Source organism: Polyodon spathula, chromosome 7, assembly GCF_017654505.1.
Source record: "Polyodon spathula isolate WHYD16114869_AA chromosome 7, ASM1765450v1, whole genome shotgun sequence".
NCBI classification, from domain to species: Eukaryota; Metazoa; Chordata; class Actinopteri; order Acipenseriformes; family Polyodontidae; genus Polyodon; species Polyodon spathula.
The window spans coordinates 35,559,041-35,575,224 of NC_054540.1; the positions used below are offsets into that span (position 1 = coordinate 35,559,041).

General features: G+C 37.6%; 1 protein-coding gene across 3 annotated transcripts in view; it reads right to left on the bottom strand.

The window, feature by feature from the left end:
• LOC121318589 (voltage-dependent L-type calcium channel subunit alpha-1C-like) overlaps nucleotides 1-16,184 on the bottom strand; it is a 378,812-nt gene that overhangs the window by 307,114 nt on the left and 55,514 nt on the right. For all 3 annotated transcript variants that reach the window (XM_041255428.1, XM_041255429.1, XM_041255430.1), the window contains exons 2-3: nucleotides 4,329-4,644; nucleotides 491-596 (exon numbers count right to left, since the gene is read on the bottom strand). In XM_041255428.1, the coding sequence (XP_041111362.1) occupies nucleotides 491-596; nucleotides 4,329-4,644 (422 nt within the window). The remainder of the gene's footprint in view (nucleotides 1-490; nucleotides 597-4,328; nucleotides 4,645-16,184) is intronic.

A 16,184-nucleotide genomic window follows, 5' to 3' on the forward strand; every position in this document is an offset into this window, starting at 1 on the left:
CTGTAGACAGCCCATACACAACCTATACACTCTTTATTGAGAAAGGTGGGTTTCTGTTCAATATAGAAAATTACAGACAGCTAAGGATCTTTCAGAAAATTATAGTGTCAGTTCAACCTAATGCATGCCACAACCTGACACAGAGAAATCCCATCAATGACTTTAACATACTGCACTATATTGAGTTTCTAACATGCTTTCTTCTCAATATCGGTACATACCTTTCATCTGAAAAGTCAACTAAAAAACAGTAAAATCACAATCAGCTATGCATCTTAGCCATTTAACTTGTACTTGTGCTGATGTTCCCTGAATACACACATAAGTTTGCTGTCCTTTAACCCAGCTATATTTTTTACTATACATTGTATTGTGCTATACAGTGACCAAACCACACACACACCAACAACCACATTACATTCCAGCGGCAATGTTACAGAGATGAATCTATCTAAAGCCAGCAGAAATAGGAGAAACCGATTTCACTTACCAGATTGGAGTTGGTGGCGTTGGAGTCGTCCTCTGGGAAAGGGATGTAGACAGCTAAGGCCACACAGTTAGCAAAAATAGTCAGCAAAATAATTATTTCAAAGGGTCTGAGGACAAGGAGTTAAGGAAGTTAGGCACGCAGCTGGAGCAGACTAACGCTTGAACCTGTCAGAACATTTCTGCTTAGAAACTAAACATCTGTTCCTATAACAGATATTGCCCGCCTCCTCAGCCAAGATTAGGCAAGATAGGTCCAAGATAAGCACAGACAGTCGCGTGGCTGTAATAAAGTGAGGGAAACAAATTGACAGCACATCTCTGGCACTCCAAGTAACTCACTTTGCTTATGATGTACTTTTGTACAGGGTGAATTCAAGAACAAGGTCAAAAGCCCACAGATATGGACAAAAGTTTTGCATCACCTAGAATATTATGAGTCTTTGCATTGAAATGCACTACCCAGCAGAGGGAACCTACAGGAACTGCTGAATTTATCCTGTAATCATGTGAATCACTACAATTTAACACAGGTGGAGGCCACTTAACTTTTGAAAGTGATTGGTTACACCTGACCTAATTTAGGCTTGCTATTACAAGGGAGGTGGACACTTATCCAAACAAGCTATTGTTTCAGGTTTTATTTTTAATTAATTTTCTACAAATTTCTAGAATATTTTTTCACTTGGAAGTTGTGAGGTAGGATGTATAGATAAATAAAAAAATTAAAAAAAAAAATTTTAAAGCATATTAATTCCAGTCTACTGGAAGCCATAATTGTAGCACAGTATTTTATGCTAGACATTTTTTCAATTCTTGTCAGTTTTTCGTTAAGTATATTGAAAACTACAAAGCAGTATGTAATTCAATATGTTAACGTAATATTATTCAGCATATTTCATTCGACTTGATGAAGCAAAATTTGTTAATTCTATAGGAACATACAAAACTTTTGACCATAGCTTTTACACTGGTCATTAATGGTATATTGACATGGGACCAACATGCAAGGTTACAAAAAAGCAATGAACACTTGTCGCTTGTTAGCGTACCACACTACAACCGACATGGTTTGGTGCCTCTAAAGCTGTACATGACCAAGCCTGTGCCAGAAACACTTAAGAGGCTGTAAGTAGATGCATCTTCTCCAGCTAATTTCAGATTTGGGAAATATTTTCCAAGCATTGTGGTCTTGATTTTAAAACTATTTGGAAGTTACTTTCCTAACTGATATACACACATAAACAGTGCTGATTAATTCCCAAAGTTCTTTAGTACTGCTGCCCTGTATCCTTTTGAGAAAACATTTTCTCCTATACATGTTTATTTTGCCATTATCAGTAACCATAGTCCTGTGAAAGCTGCTAGTTTACTCAAAGCAACAAATGTATATGATGGTGATGGTGTATGTTTATGTGTGTTCGGTGGCTACCGCTAATCAAGTTGAGAGTGTATTTTTCACAAACCCTTTGATCATTAGGCCTGTGAGTGAAGTGAGTTGGGTGTGTCATACAAAGAGAAAGTACACACTCAACTTGATAGCCCCCTAACATATATATATATACACACACACATAAACAAACACACACACACACACACACTAAGTCATTAAATCTACATAAAATACAGATGAAACCCAAATATTAACATACTTAATCTGTTATAGAACCTGTTGCGGTTTAAAATTTGAGAATGCTTTGTCATTGACATTCTGAGTGTGTGATCTACACTCTCAGCGAGATTATAAATGAAGTGGCTGCTAATAGGTTCCAGTGGGGACATGACTAATAATTTCAAACAGAACCAAACCTTAAAATCAGGGATGGTCGATGCAGGTCCTGTAGAGTCATTGTACTCCAGAGACAAGATTAAATCAAATTGATTAAGATTTTTCAAAACCACTGTGATGCTATGGTAACTAGTTTTTTTTGTTTTTTTTTTCTTTCCCAAACAGAAACAAAAATTAAGAAATCATGGGAATTTATTTTGCTGTATTTGAAGAAAGTCGCTTGCTGCAATCTTCAAGAAAATGGGAGTTCTGTAGAAAGCTTTGGGTGTAATGAGGACAAGTATATATTTTTGGCTCTTTGCTGCTGAATGACTCACATTCATCTAACTATCTGTTTCATTATTACTATCCAATACTTGTACATGCACAGGTGAGCATGGTAAAGCACAGGTAAGAACAGTAAAGCACAGGTGAGCATGGTAAAACACAGCAGGTTAAATTATGATGTGCAAAACAATCTCTGCCATGCCGAGGTGTTCTGCTATGCCAAAGTGTTCTCTTCTTTTGAGAGAGTGCTGGTCTGTGTGCAGAAGGAGGATATGCCAACCTTGAAAAGCACATGTTGCATGTTGATATAAACTCAGGGATCGGTACTTTTATTTTCAAACTAAACAAGTATTTTTTCAGAGCTTAAACTGTCCGCATACCATCTTATTTTCTTTATATCTATAAATTATTAAGATTTTTTTTCCTTATAAATAGCTCCTTTCTAGTCCTCCCTTCAATCCAGGCTACTACCTGCCGCCCTATAGATCCAATTGCATTCTCACATGGCTGGAGCAGAGGGAAACAGGGAGACCATTTTCATGCAGGGAAAATAGTATAGTTTTAAGACGCCATCATGAGAAGCTGGCAGTAAAATTATACTACAAGAAAAACAAAGAAAAACTTATTTAAACAAGAAAGGTAATACTTTCACCTCTGTAATAAAACAGAAAATAAAAATAAAACAGACAAAAAAAATGAAAGCAAGCAAAAGTAAAATGTACATTCTGTATCTGCAGTATATCTAGATATATAACAGCAATAATACCAGCGGGTTGTCGATGCGCCCATCACTAAATGCTCCAAGAAAACCCATACTTTGAATAGCATCTATAGGAGGATTGAATAAGAGTCCTGCATTGGGTCGACTGCCCACTGGTGACACACAAAGCGGATCGGGTTCAGGTCGGAATGTGAACTTTTTCACGGTTTGAGGTTCAGGTGCAGGTCAAAAAAATTTAATTTTTGGGTCAGGCTCGGGTCTAAATTTGAATAACCAAAAAAAAATTCATTTCAGCTTAATCATCTGTAACCCTTTCCCAAATAAAGTATTAGAAGATAAATGTATTTCCTGCATGAAAGCAGGAAGCGATTAGGGAAGAGTCAGCTGACTAAGCAGTTCTTGATTTGTTTTGCCGCTTGTTTGACACATCACAAGATCTTTTTATCACATCTGCTTGGTGATATTAAAAATATCTGTGGACGAGGTGAAACAAGAGATAGCGCAGGATTTATATCATGTAGTGGATAATGGTGTGAGATGTAAAGCAGAAGTGTGGAATTCTTTTGGAATCAGAAAATGAAAATAATAAACGTGACTATGGAGAATGGTAGAGATAGCTGGGTGTGAATGTGAGATTCAGTTAGTTGACGCAGGCAGTAAGTAAAGGACAAACACTTGAGTGTTTGGATCGGGTTGCAGGTCTTATTAAAGTGGGTCAGGTCAGGTCACAGTTAAGATGGTGTTGCAGCGGGTTGCGGGTCTGGGTCGGACTCTGGACTGAATAGCGATTCTGTAATTAAGTTAAAGGTTTGGGTCAAATTGTGATTTAAATGTTTAGGTGTTCCTGAAGCATTGTGTTCTGAAGGAATCCACAACATGCATAACCCCGAGCACATGGGAAGTGTTAGGTTTACAAACCCAGAATGACTTAATAAAAGATAATGTCATCTCAGTTTATTGCCTGGGTGTTGGGTATTGTTGCTTATCCTGCCCTCTGCCAGACCCTATGGTATTGCTGCTTATCCTGCAGTCAGACTGCCCCTTTCCCAGACCCCCAAAGGATATTTCCACTCAACGATGCTGATGCAGGCTCTGCGGATGGGATTCTTGAGTGTGAGGCAGAGCAGGGCGCGAGGGGGGCGCGTGGTGGTGGCAGTGCCCTGCTTCTTCTGCTTGCCGTAGTTCTGACGCTTGCGTTGGGTGGAGCTGACGGTGGATATGGGAGCGCTGGTGCCCATCAACTTGGCCTGGCGAGCTGCATCGATGGCAGCCTGCCAGGTGAGGGCCGCTCCTGGCGTTGGGATGTGCTCTGGCGCCAAGCCTACCTCTCCATGTGCGTTCAGGGTGGCAGGGTCCGGACAGGGGCTCGAGTAGTTGGAGCCTGAAGAGAAAGCAAACAGAGCTCATTATGGTGCACATCAGTACCCAGGTATAAATAAACTAGAAAGGGTTACTTTTTGTCTTTCTCATCATTTTCAATGCTTATAACTGGACATGTTGTCATTTAACTGTCTCTCCTAACGTGCCAGTGACAAAGTCTTGTCATAAATGTATTGTTAAAGAGTAAGGTTGTGACAGTGTTCGAGCTGTTTTGATCTTGTTGGGGCATTTAAAATCTCATGAAATGTTATAGTCAACAACGTTTAATGTGGTGGGTTTAAATTATGGTGAATGTTAAATTATGGTGAGGTGAATGTTAGCTGCAATCGCTCATCTGAGAATTATTTCCCAGTGCTTTAAAAATATCTAAAACTGTAAGTATAAACCTTACATGTACACAACACACCTTAGAAATGCTCTTTCTTAAAACATTTGTTATATACATATGTGTAAGTTATCTGGATTTGACAACAGCATTTCTGAAACAGACAACACACACTGTCATAAACTACAAATCAACATGTCAGCACTGCACAGGAGTGCATTCTCTTAATGTATATTAACACAGATTTTAATAGAAAATGTCATAATACAGTTTCTCAGGTTGATCTCGATCTGTCCCCGCACTCCAAACCGGGTACAGACTGAAAGGGTCCAAACAGAGCCATGCTGCTCATTATCTCCCTGGCCTTCCATTTCCACTACCACAGCATTGTCCTGAGACCAGATCCATATATAGTGAATGCACTCCGTACAAAAGCCCTTGTGGCAACAATACAGTAAGCTTGTGGATTCAGTGGGCATGTTTTAATTGATTGCCATTCACTGTTAAGAGCTATAACTTCGAAGCCTTTTTTTTACAATCATCAGGGTTGTCTGGTGTTTGGTGTACATACTGTAAACTTTCTTTCAAGCAGCATCAGTAGTATTAGTGCTATTTCCTGTCCCATGATGGGGTGAAGTTGGCATTGGAGGATTTGAACCATGACAAACAGGTCTTGCCCATTGTTCTCCATTGAAATGAGTTATGGAATTTGAACACATGTGGTCATATTCACGAAGCAGAAGACAGGCTTTTTTTTTTTTTTTTTTTTACTTGAAAAGAATACAAAATGTTGATGTTACAATGCTCTGAACAGTAACAGCTCCTACTGTCTGTGCATCTTTTCTGTTACTAGTTTTGTAAGTTTAATAATACAAACCTACATAAGAAAGGTGCAAATGGGGTGAACTTGTATGTAGAAACTACACTTATCATAGTAAGTTTAACATGGCTTAAATAAAAGATGCTACCTTGCTAAGTGGACAGACTTCCTGCGGAAAAATTAAGATTGTAAACTTATTTTTATAATTATAAAAAGCAAACTTTTTTCCTAGATGTATCCTTCATTCTGGATCCCCAGATGTTTCAATCAAATGTCACCGCGCTAAGCTGGACTGAATCATTTCAACAGAAAAGGGGAGGTTTTATTTTTCTTTTTTTTCCTTTGTTTCTTTTTTTATTTAATGAAAACTAACAAAACATTTTATGGTAAAGATCTCACCTGTGGCACACAATGTTACAATAACAAAAAGGCAGCGCCAAGCAATTCTTTTCAACTACAAACTGCTGAGAAGTAGCACTGCCAAGCTCCTTTGATCAAATAAAAAGTAGTATGCATACGGACGATGGCTTGAGGCTTAGAGAGCCTGTCTTTACTAAATAAACATATTAAAATATAAAATTATTGGTTTAAGACTGATCTTAAGTACTGGTTAACTTTCCTTGATTGGCATTCACAAAGAAAAGAAGCTGGCAATTTTTTTTTTTCTGACCGTCCCGAGTACCTAGCATAACCACCACATGCATTCCTGGAAAAGGAAATTCATTATTGTCACTGATTTTGCAGATTTGCAGATGACTCCTAAAAAAAGGTTGGGAAGATCTAGCCTTTATATATTTTAGCTGTCTGATAAATCAAGGTTAAAAAATAAATAAATAAATAAATGTTGAAAACAAATTAAAAACATAGCCAGGGCCGGAGTTATGGGGGTTTAAGGGGTGCAACTGCACTCGCCCCCAGCCCCAGCCCAGAGTCAATTATTCTTTTTTTTTTCTGAACCCACTTTAACGACTAGACATAAAAAATATAGAGATACCGTCTAATCTACTGTGATTAGAAAAATAAACAGTAAGATAGTATTGGTGGACTGACAATAAAAACTCAAATTCGCATATCACAGCTGACAGATTGTCTATCTGGAGGCAGAACGCAGCAAGTGCTCTGGAAATAAATAGGTCAGTTCCTAAAGGCGTAATTTTGTGAGATCGAACAGAACTGAACAACCTGATTTGGCGAAAGCGTTCCACCTTCCTGCCGTGGAACCTGTTGTTCGGTGGAACAGCCCGGTCTGCACACAGTGAAACATGGCGGAGCCCCGCAGGTACAGATATGGACAAAAGTTTTGCATAACCTACAATTTCTTTTTGTTGGATTGAGACAATTAAAAAAAAAAATAGATTAACATCATTTAGGTGTTTTATTTAACATGTAATCAATGAAACTGCAGAACGATAGCACAAAAGTATACCGGAAGGAGGCGTATAGTAGTACAGTACTTCATGTTGGATTTCAAAATGCCACATTTTTTTAATTATTGTCTGTTTTTCGTTGGAAGCATGGAAAATTACAAAGCAGTATGATTGTAATTCAATATGTTAATGTAACATTATTCAGCAGGCTTCGTTCGACTATGAAGCTAAATTGTTAAATTATATATGAAGATGCAAAACATTTTGCCATAGTTGTAGTGCTAATTCACTGTATTCTATAGGTAATTTACACAACTGTACATGCAATAATTGATCACATTATTGATTTATTAAAATATTTGAATATGCTGTTACTTGATTGATTACTGTCTTGTTCAGTCATCTTAATATAATGTCAAAAGGTTGTCTTTGGTTGTGCTGCATCTTTCACCAGGGCTCAGTAAATCCTAGCGCTGGCACTGAACATAGCACATACATTTCCAGCCTGGGCTTTCAAAACAAACATCCAGAAAGTTAGAAAAAGGCCCAGGTTGGATTTAACATTCTGTAAAGAAACTGTTCAACTCGTATGACTTACTCATGTGTGTGTGTGTGTGTGTGTGTGTGTGTGTGTGTGTGTGTGTGTGTGTGTGTGTGTATGTATGTAAATATGTATGTGTTGTTATTATTATTATATGTGGGCTTGTATAGCAGCATAATACACATTTACAGCAGAATTACTAACAGTAGGAGGTTTGCAAAAACCTGATTTCAGTTAATGATGTAACATTTTTATATTTGCAGTCAAGAATAGTAACAAATAATAGTGCAGAGGTTAAAAAAAGAAGCTAAGATTCTACATGCACATAGTTATCATGGAACTTACCCTAATGTTATAGCCAATGACACAATACAAACCTGACAAACTGTCACAGCCCCAGTTACTGCCTTGCTCTCTGGGGTTTAGGAATGTAAACACATTTGTGAAAAAGTTGATGACCATGACATCAGCTGACAGTATGTACAGAAGACTTAATTTGATGGGCAATTCCTCAGATCCAGGTATGTGATATACAGGCAGATGGATGAATGGACAAACAGACAGCTCAGTATCCCCAGCCTCTGACACACTCAATAACATATGATAAATAATGTGAATGCCAAGTTTTATTTTAATTGGATACGTGGTTCTCCAGATAATATGCGACACATGTACGGACAGACCCAGAGTTTGTACGAACGGCTTCACTAGTACATCCCCTTTGCACAGGGTTTCATCCCCAGCAGGAGATAAAACTTCCCACTCCTCCCAGAGTCAGACAGCAGTATCTCTTTATCGCAATGTGTTAGTATATAAACTTCAAGCTCTCCTTCTTTGTGCCTTTGGGAACTTATTAATGTGGCTTTTAATGCAGCAACCCAGTTAATAAGGGTTAACCTAAAACTACACAAAATCCTCTGAAAATGGAGTGTGTGCGTACCTGGTGCACACAGACTGACTGCCAAGCAGAGGATGTGCAGTGCTGGAGCTGGTGGGGGAGGCTAGGGGTGACAGGAGGCTAGCTAGATATTCACATGTGGGTCATTCTCAGCTATTGGGAATCCAAATATAATAAATAATGTAGTCCTACTCAGTGTACAAAGTAAATTTAAGCACTGTTAGGCAGATCATCAGATACTCGCATGTGAACATTGCATTTCCTATCACGCCATGTCACTGTACATATTGTGCAGTACTGTAACCTACATGCCATGGCAAACTATCAAAATAAAAATCCCACAGACACAAAACGAATTTCTTAAAATAACTCAATTTTGCACAAACAAAAAGTGATTAATGTGACTATCTAGGTACTGCCTAAGCTCTTCTTCAGTTTGTAATCTGTACACATATTTTTTGGGGGAAGTGGTTTATAGGAATTTACCCTGAAAAGGAGCCCATTGTTTGGAGATCAAGCCACATGAGGCAGACATCTAATAACATACAAGCGTTTACAAGAAGGCTTAATTATAAGCACTTTAAACACGGTAGGGCCACATACTATTATATTATCTGTTGGTATCATATGTCATATCTTAAAAAGACGCAAGTACCCACCTAATGAATAACAGAGACATTATTTGCTTGCAATGTCAGTGTTTCGGAACTTCTCCAGACTGTCTAACTATAGGATGACCCGGGAGAAGACTCAGCTTGACAGCGTCATGGCAAAAGTCAAGAGGGTTCAAGATAAGTGTCAGAGAAGAATGCAGAAGCTTTCTAAAGATGGTAAGGGCTACAGACTCAGACATTCCTTCCTGTCACAGTACAGAACTCAGAACTGCAAACAGACCAGAGTGTGGAGGAAAGAACAGCGAGACAATACATACATCATGTCAGATCAACATGGCGTATATCCATGTCATGTTGAATAACAACTCGTAAGATATGCCCATGCACAGTTTCTTCAAAATCAGAAAAGTGGTTCCCAGGACTTTCAGCTGGTCAGTTCAATGCAGACAGTAAATACTACTGCCTCGCGCGCGCGCACACACATCTCCACCCTCTGCAACAGACTCGCAATGTACCTTCAGCAATCATTTTTTTCCAAATTATTCAATTTAATTGAATGTGTACGTCGAAATAAAAAAGATTATTTTATCACACAAATTGAATTTGTTTCACAAGGTTACAAGTATACTCAATGAATACCTGTTTAAAAGGGTATTCATAATTTATGCCCATAATATTGCATTTGAAAATGTTCCCACAACAGGCACAATCCTCTCCCTGTTTCTGAAAGTCATGCTGTGGTAAAATAAAACAAACTCCTCACTGAGAAGGTACAATGTGTGCAAGAGACTAGAGCCAAGTTTCCACAACCATAAACCCCATTCTGAACTCCATTCTCGATTAGCACTGTACGGTTCAAATGATTGCCCATACCTCCCTTATAAAAGTTTACCATAGTAGAAGCATAGAGAAGTGTTATAAAGCATAGTGAAGGCATGGCAAACCATGGTTAAGCATTGCAAATACCAGTGAGTATGATAAAGCATATTAATAAGCATGGAGTATCAGGGCAAACTATAGTAAAAGTGCACAGTATAACGATGGAAAAAGCATGGTAAATACTGTGGTAAACTGTCATTAGGTCTTCAAGGTCCATTCAGGTCTTAGTGTGGAGAATGTGTAGTAAAGCATTCTCAGGGCAGGATGAATAAGCTGAGATATAAAATGTAACCTTGTGGTGTGATGGAACCCCAATCTGTGTGAAAATGTGTGTAGGTTTGGAAGCATGATGCCCAATAAGAACTTATCTGAACATGCACATGAGACTGCAACATTGGGCAGTGACAACTTAGCTTAACAGGTTGATTTGATAACCCTATTCCTTATTCCACTCCTATTCTGCATGGTAATACTGCAGTTTTCCCATGCATTTCTGTGACATAAAGATAATGAGTTCTGGTAATAAATCTCCCGACCTGTGAGGGCGCTAAAGAACGGGAGGAGAAGTATCTGGAAGGGCTGGTGTTGTGTATTGTTGGGGATTTATTTATTTTACGGTCACCAGACCTGGAAAAGTAATAAAGCACTTTCCACTGGATTACCGTTGTCTGCCTGTCACTCCTGCACCACATCACCGCTACACCTGTTCCCTCAACCAGCCATTTTGCCAGTTTCCCATTGTTATACTGTGCATTTTCCACAGTTTATAATGACATTCCTGAACTTTAAAATACTTTCACTATGCTTTATCACACTCTGCTATGCCTGTACAATGGGAAATTCTATAAGGGATACCCCGCCAGAAAAAGCAGGGCAATTCTCAAAAGAAAAATCCATCTGTGGTTTATCTCAACAATGTATAGATTAACTAACTCAACCACTGCGTACAAAGAGAAACACAGCAGAAGCACAATATAAAGACAATGTGAAAAACCATGCAAAGATTTTAAACTGGTCCAAAATCCACACCACAAAGCCAAGGCAAGCAACTAAGTCTGCAGGAATGCACACTGCTGCTGTGCTGCAAGCCAGCCTTCCAGATGTTTAACGTCAAAGCAGACAAGGAGAAATGGCAAGAGCCTTTAATGAATATAACATATTGTTTTTAAATCGCTTGACATACAAATGTTGCATGTCATAGTTTGATACGTAGCAGATGATATAAAGTGCATTGTTAGGGTGTATAAGCTCTAGGTATGACATATAGCCGATATTTACAGTATCCACATAATGTATGATCATCACATTTTGGAAATGTGAAAAATGTAAAACAAACATATTAAAAACATAAAAATCAGGTGCTTTCAATACGCATTGATCATGCAATATTAATGTAGTGTAGATAAGGAACAGAATTACATACAGATTTGTCTTTACTGGTTTCAACTTGTTTTAGGGATCCACTATTGGGCATTGATAAAGCAATAAATATTAACTAATTACAGCTGAATAGTTCGCGAAAGACTGTCAGACGTTATTAAGGATGCATCAAGCACAAGTTACTGTATTAAGTGGAGTTGAACAACTTTTCAATGACTGTAGGGACATTGTTTATTAGGTAACTATTAAGCACATCATTGTCAAATAATGATCTCATTGTTTTCAGTTAATGCCACTTGAACTGCTTGTCAAGTGTTCAGAATTCATGGTTGGTCTATAACTAACTTTTAATTGAACACTCTAATGTGTTTCTAATTTGTGTCTAATGGCTAACAGGGAATTCTTAAAGTAAAGTGTAACCAAATTATGATGCTTGTGGTTCACTCTTTATTTTTCCACAGAAGTACGGCAGAAATTTGAAACATCTTGTTTTTTGGTACTTAACAGTTACTAGTAAGTGCATATGGAGCATGGGGGGGTTGGGCTATTAAAGGTGCCATCCTTTGGATAAAGTGCAAAACCCACAGTGCCATCTGCTTCACTGCCTAAAAAAATCATATCCCACAGGGAAGCTAGTCACAGGAAAACAGGACGACTTGATTTCAACTGAATAGCAAAGCTTCCACCAGAAAATTCACCCAATGCAACTCAGCCATTACCAGCAATGAGACTTGGAGCCCCTTGAAGCCAGTTATTGATATTTATAACATATCATTATGAATTAATTTTGTATACAGGCTATGTGGTGGTCTAGACATTATCAGTAATTTGAATAAATACAGAAAATAAATCCATAAAATATTAAATCACACAAATCTAAATAACACTGTCAAGTAACTGCCCATAAGACTGCATGTCTTTGTGACAGGATGGCAGACTGATGACCCAGAAGCTGACACAGAGACACAGGTAGGTACTTGCAGGAGTTGAAAGCGCTGGTGTGCCATTTTTATTCAAACTAAAATAAATCAAAAGATTGTAAGTAAAGTACTTGATTTACTTTCTGTTTCGTTTTCAATTTTCTTTCAGCTCGCTCGCTCACGTTCCTCCTTCCAAACACCCACCCGAACAGAAAATGCTGCAGGTTTTTATCTGCGTGACCATCTCCAAATTAAAACTGAAATAATCAATTTGGAAATGGTTTTTATATCTGTGTGGTCGATATCTGCGAGGCAAAAGCCGCCTCTGCCAGACCACACTTAAACTAAACAACAATAACCAAATGACACACCATATTTCAAATAAACACGAAATACAAACCCCATTTTAAATAAACACCAGACAATAATACATTTTAAATCATCTTTCAAAATCACCAGCAACCCATTATTTTAAATAAACCCACAATAAACACATTTAACAGCATAACACATTTATTTACATGCAGGGCTTTGCCCCGCCCCCTCTAATTATGTGCAGGACTCTCTTCTGCCCTGCCACAGCCTTTATTACAGTTTTTTCACCATGCTTTACATTCTGTGCTATTTACCATGCTTTCACTGTGTTCTAGCACACTTATACAGGACCAAACCTTTATTCAGGGATTTTAGGTGGGGTTTTATGCAGGTGCTTACACATGGTGAGTTCTTCATCACAGCATGAAAGTTTTGATGATCTGATTCCAGTCATTTGTATTATTGTGCTGTAGTTAAAACTAAAGAATTTAAGTTTTCTTTCACTGTTACACAGATCCACATGTGTCAAGATGCTGTTGAACCTACTGGAAATACAGTACCAGTCAAAAGTTTGAGTACACTTGCTGGAAACTGACAATCTTTTACGTTGTATACGTTTCTGTAAATACTTGAAAAAGAAAACACATGTTACAATATTCAGGAATGACAAACTTGTGCCTATGCTACCTATATTTACAGTAATCACGGACCCTCACCTGTTAACAATAATTGGTGACAAAAGGTTAATTAGGTAACATGCTTTTTAACTCAGAGAACATCTAACAATTCTACTGTAAATTTACAGTATAATCATAAATCTCGAAAAAGTACTCACTTATAAATCTTTTGTAGTCATTTTTTATTGCTTTAGTATAAATACATGTTAATTTGGATTCATATGTTGTTTTTTTCTGACTTTATGTGAATGAAAAGACACAAATTCGCCCGTTTTCTCATTGGAAATAGTGATATTTTGAAAATTACCCCTCCTGTTCACAAAAACAAATTTTGTGGGGAATATTAGCCATTTTCTATACTTTTGAGGCATAAGCAATTAGGAAATAACACTTACTACCCAGGACCAAAAAAAAAAGAAAAAAAAATGTTACATGGTGTAATCATGAAAAATCTGGTTTCAAGCAGGTGTACTCAAACATTTGACTGGTACTGTACATCTTAAATAAAATTCAGAAAGGGCAATGCAATGTATCATTCCTGGCAGGAACAATAGCATATTGGGTGAATGTACGTTTTTTTAGAATCCATATAGTTGACCTAAATCTACAGCAGTACTTTGCCACATCAATATTGATCTGAAATAGCACTTCCATTACTATCTTAATCCTCACAAACATACTTGTACCTCTTCATGTAATATATTGCTACCTCTTCGTTGTGTATGAAAAGGGTCAATGAGCTCCTGCTGAAGTCATGTGGTTCAGAAGCTAGATGGAAAATTCCTGTTTTAATGCTGGCTGAAAACGATAAAAAGAAGGTAATACAATATGTGCGCCAGTGCTTGCAGAGTATATACTGTTTTTAAATGTGTCGGGTATGGATAAGTGTTTGTTTGCATTTCTACCAAAGCTTGTAAATGACTTGTATTGATTTGAAAATGAATATTCATGTTTTATTTCATTTCTGTGTTAAGCGACCATCCTTCAAGTAAATGCAAATATCTTCTCTGTGCAAAATACAAAACAATCCAAATCCACAGTAACATGCCTTATAAAAGTTAACCACATGTGGTATCTGGTTACACCTCAACTTGAATGCAATCAACGCTTGCATTAAACTGTTGGTTTGAAACGAAGCAGTGATTGCACCCCCACCCCCCAATAATGTAACTAAAACTCAAACAGCAGCAATTTGAACTTCTTTCCAATAGTTTTTCAATAGCTGTCTGCATGCTGAGAACAATTAATTATACAGAAAGCTGTTAATCTTTAAAAATGCCCTGTTACTATAAAAATCATGAACATGATTCTTTCATAATCAAGGATAAGCATTACAAATAGCACTGCATTCAAGGTTAAGATTTGGTAATGAATGTTCACGCTTTTAGTCCTTTATCAATTTGATTTAGCAGGTAAAAAAAAAAATAAAAGAACTAGTTTGAGTATCCTCTGTTCTATTTCCAGAACGCTTCACCATTGAGACACTGACTCTTAACCTATTTTCTGTTTCCAGATCTACAGGGGAGAGAAATGAACCTATTTCTTTCCTTAGCAGCTTGCACATTGCTGCAGCACTCCACCTGGCTCTAATGTCATTATGCTTTCCACTAGCAGTGTGGTAGCAATGAAAAACTGAAAAAAAGGATTGTTGTCTGATTATTGTTTTGTTACATGATGGTAATTAATTTACAGCCACTGCAGATTTTTAAAATACAACTGTATTGCAATTAATTTTTTTTCTGTTAGGAGCAGTTTTTCCCATGGATTGTGAATTATTACCACAGTCTATAAATACCAGCGTGGATATTACCACTATTATTTTATATACCATATATATTCTTATCCTTTAGTATATAAATGGACACATCTGCACTGGACTTGAGGGAACTCAGCATTTGTTGTCACATATTAGTGTTGCTCTGTGCTCTGAAGCCCATAGGTGAAGCATTGTGCTCTGAAGCCCACATTCTGTTATAGGAACCTGGGGCCTGTTTCACAAAGCACTTGTAAGCATTTAGCAGGCTTCAGTAATTGTAGAAGCACCAGATAAACATTTAGAATGCTGCTAATAAATATCTAACAGCTTTTCAGAGTCTCACAAAGCGCTGTTAAATGTGTTGCTGCTGTCAAAGTACATTCTAAAGCTAGAAGCCCATTGGAATACATACCATATTACACTGACCCGTGTAATCAAGATAAATCTAACAATCATGAATTCAAACAACGTTACAGACTGACTTTAAATGCAATGCTAGAATGGTGTGGTGTTTTGAGACCAGATCTTGAATACCAGTAAGAAGCCACACGTTTCTGTAGCTATGACATTTTATGCATCTGGTGAAAGAAATGCTGGTGATTTACATGGCATTAATGAAGGCAATAGTTTCACATATTATTGCCCAGATTCCCAGCCTTGCCAAAAGTAGGGAATACATCAAGTTTCCCTTCAATCTTGGAGATCAAATTAAACAGGGTTTGGATAAATATGCAACAGCTTGCACGTGCACAACACAGTTCTCTCTCTCAATTTGCTTCTGAAATGTTAAAATTGTTGTAGTATTGTGGCAAAGTACCCACCCCTGTGTGTATTATGTGTTATATGTTGTGTGTTAATGTTGGTGTATAGTCATTGGTACACAGGATATAAACGGGTCTGTGTAACACAAGTTTTTAAAATGTATATTTGTATTTAGGCACGAGGATTGCACAGCACTTCACGTGCAAGTAAAAAGTAATAATATATGAGCACGGGGAATTGAACTTTATTAATTCACGTGCAGTTGTACCGCGACTCCAATTGAGTGA